The sequence below is a fragment of the Morus notabilis genome, unplaced genomic scaffold, assembly GCF_000414095.1.
Source record: "Morus notabilis unplaced genomic scaffold, ASM41409v2 Scaffold1594, whole genome shotgun sequence".
In the NCBI taxonomy this organism is placed as follows: domain Eukaryota; kingdom Viridiplantae; phylum Streptophyta; class Magnoliopsida; order Rosales; family Moraceae; genus Morus; species Morus notabilis.
Window position 1 is genome coordinate 51,461 of NW_010358039.1, and position 3,484 is coordinate 54,944.

The 3,484-nt window shown below is 35.8% G+C and overlaps 1 protein-coding gene across 1 annotated transcript; it reads right to left on the minus strand.

Annotated features, from left to right (window-relative positions):
• Nucleotides 1–758: 758 nt before the first annotated feature.
• LOC21385694 (flap endonuclease GEN-like 1) lies at nt 759–3,220 on the minus strand (the record flags this gene model as incomplete). Its single annotated transcript, XM_024161172.1, has 2 exons — nt 2,924–3,220; nt 759–928 (listed from the first exon to the last, which is right to left on the minus strand). Coding segments are annotated over exons 1-2 (365 nt in total), but the record flags the coding sequence as incomplete, so codon positions are not given.
• Between the last annotated feature and the right edge of the window lie 264 nt (nt 3,221–3,484).

Here is a 3,484-nt window from a genome sequence, read left to right on the forward strand (position 1 = left end):
AATTTTTCGGGCCAAAATTCACTAGAATTCATCAGTTTCGGAGGAAAAAAATCGGAGAACTGTGACTGAAAACGGCCATAATTTTTTATCTAGATATCGTTACTGGGCCTACAATATACAAAATCGAAGCTCTTTTCGAGCTCAACAATCATGGCAGGCTGTAGCCCACCAACCCAATTTTTCGGGCAAAAATTCATTTGTGTTCGTCAGTTTCGGTGGAAAAAATCAGAGAACTATGACTGAAAATGGCCATAACATTTTATCTACAAATCGTTACTGAGCCTATAATATACCAAATCAAAGCTCTTTTGAAGCTCTACTGACATGGTTGGGCAAAGCCCTCCAACCCAATTTTTCGTGCCAAAATTCACTTGTTTTCATTAGTATCGGAGGAAAAAATAGGAGAACTGTTACTGAAAACGGCCATAAATTTTTATCTACAAATCGTTACTAGGCCTATAATATACCAAATCGAAACGCTGTTCGAGCTCAACAATCATGGCAGGGCATAGGCCGCCAATCAAATTTTTTGTGCCAAAATTCACTTGTTTTTATTAGTTTTGGAGGAAAAATGTCGGAGAACTGTAACTGAAAACGGCCATAACCTTTTATCTATATATCATTACTGAACATATAATATACCAAATCGAAGCTCTTTTCGAGCTATACAATCATGGCAGGGTATAGCCAGCCAACCCAATTTTTGGGGCCAAAATTCACTGAGTTTCATCAGTTTCGGAAGAAAAAAATTGGAGAACTGTGACTTAAAACTTACTTTGGAGTTCGATCTAAAGCCTTCTATCACACATGTAGCACCAAAGAGAAATGCGCAAGCGTCTACATGACCTTCATGGTCTAACTGGGCACACAGTGCTTCAGCCTCTTCTTTTGCTTTCAGAAGAGGCATCCCAAATAGCTCAAGTAGTTCCTATTGAATCATTGTTAGTGATAACAGGTGAAAAACATTCTACAAGCATTACCCATAAAATCTATAAAAATATTTTAAAAAAACGCTTATCCAAGCATGAGTTAGGTGGGGTACAGTTGTGATAAAAACATATTTTAGCTAGAAGTAAATTGCTCATGCAACTTCAGCTACATCAAAAATAAACCTGAACCCGAAAAGCTATGCACAGATAGTCTACTTTTGGGTAACAAAAAACTTTATATTGATGAATGGAAATCAATACAAGGGGCGAGGACAAAGAGTCCTCAAAAAGCAAAACAACAACGATGAAACAAACAAAAACGAAAGGCAAAAACAGAAATCCATAACAGCCAAACTATGCACAGAGATCTTTAATCTGCGTCTAAAGAAACATGTTATTATGCTAACTAGCAATCTCATTAGCACAGGCTCGGTACACAGACCCAGTTCAAGCCAAATATGTACTGAATAACCACATTTTTTCTCCTAATATGACTTTATTTTTGTCTTTATTTTTCTTCTAAAACACATATAGTAACATGGATGCTCATGGAAATTTCATGGAAAGTAAGATTATTTAGTGTTATTCTTGCTATCACTTCATAAAAGTGATCCATGGAAAGTAAGATTATTAAGTGTTATTCTTGCTATCACCTCATGAAAGTGATAGACTTCTCTTCAATTATTCCTGGGATGGGAGGGAGAAATTGCACGGGAAGTAAGATTATTAAGTGTTATTCTTGCTATCACCTCATGAAAGTGATAGACTTTTTCGTGAAACAACCATGAAATAAAGAATGCAATACCCTTCAGATTCAATGTAGCCTTTTTTTTTTTACTCATCACAAAGCAACAAACTATCAAGATAAATTCAGATCCTTTCCTCATTTTCCTCAACCACCAAAAGAAGAGTTACGGGCCAAAAATACTCATTGAGACACCAAATTTTAAATAACATAACCATGGTGTCAAAAGCACAACCCACCACACATTCTTGAACACACTAGACAAATGCATGGTTCCTTTCAACCGAAACCCCATCTTCAGCCTCAGGAAAGCTAGACAAATCAATGCCAGAAGAATGATAGAATCTCGCAATCCTTGCTCGTGACTTCAATGGAGAAGGAGTTCCATCAATTACAAAGACTGGGAATGCTCCAAACTACAGCAACACCCAAGTACCCAACAGGTTCAGACCAAAAAAAAAATGAAGTGACCTTTTCCATTATAATTATTTGCCCCCAAGGCCCCAACTTGAGTAGTTTACAAAGTAAACATTTTATCTTACTTAAAGACAGTATCTAAGCAACCAAAAACACTTCAAATACAAAGGGCAAGTTTGGTAGCATTTTGGAAATGGTTTTGTTCTGGGTATGAAAAATGGGTTTTTTTTTTATTAGTGTTAGTACTGTTTCCGAAAATGTCTTTAGTTGTTTTTATAGAGAGATATTTTTTACTATAATAAAAATGTAAAACTGTATTTGGTTATATTTCTGAAAATATTTGTTTTGCCTTAGAAAATGAAAAATACAAAACAAATTCTCGCTTGTTTGCCTGGCGGTAAATACGTGATCCTTCCCACAGTGTTGAGGTCTGCAGTTCAAATTCCCAATGCCAATTAAAATAAAAAATAAAAAAACATCAGATTTTTAGAAACAAATGCAGGGAGCTTCATAGCAATTTTTTTGTCCATGTTAAGTTATTTTAGAGAGTGGCCAAAGCAGTTTAGTTACAGACATACCTAAGAAACCAAAAACACGGTTCAAACTAATCAAAAAATTAACATTTTTACACACAAAATGTATTGAGCATCGTACCAATATTCACTTTTACCCCCTGTTGAGTTCTTTTAAAAATTGCCCGGTTCAGTTTAGATGGACACATTACCTTAAAAACCTAAAACACTTCAAATACAAAAATATATAGACCAACTGCATTTCAGTTCTAGTTTCTCGGAAACGAAACAGAAAGAGGAAAACGAGAAAGATACGGAACCTTGGAGAAGAGATTGATGGTATGAAAGAAGGTGAGCCTGAGATGCGGATTTCGAGCGTTGGACTTGAGAGCGGTCTCGTGCTGGACGATCCAGAAAAAAAGGTCAATGGCGACTCGCTTGTTCCGCAAGAAATCGAAGCCCTCGTTCCGGGCGTAGGGTTTGAGCAAGTCCCAGAATTTGCCTCCAACCCCCATTGATTTCTCAGAGAAATTATTACCCACATTGGAGAGGACAAGGAGGGTTTAAGCCATTTATAGTTCAACTGATAAACAAGTAGGAAGAGCGATTTTTTTTTTTTTTCTTTGTGGAAAGGAGTAGGAAGAGGTTCTTTCGCTTCCCAAGAAAGGAAACAAATAAGAGAAGAATGTCGTTTGGTGTTTACAGAGGGAAGAAAAATGGGCTGGAGTTTTATTCGGCCCATTGTCTCAATTGTACATCGGGAGAAAGAAGAAAATAGGTTAAGATGAATTAAAATTAATAGATTAATAATTTATATAAATTAATAAATATGTTAAATTATTATTTTTGTTCATAATTTATTTGGTTATGAACCATAACTT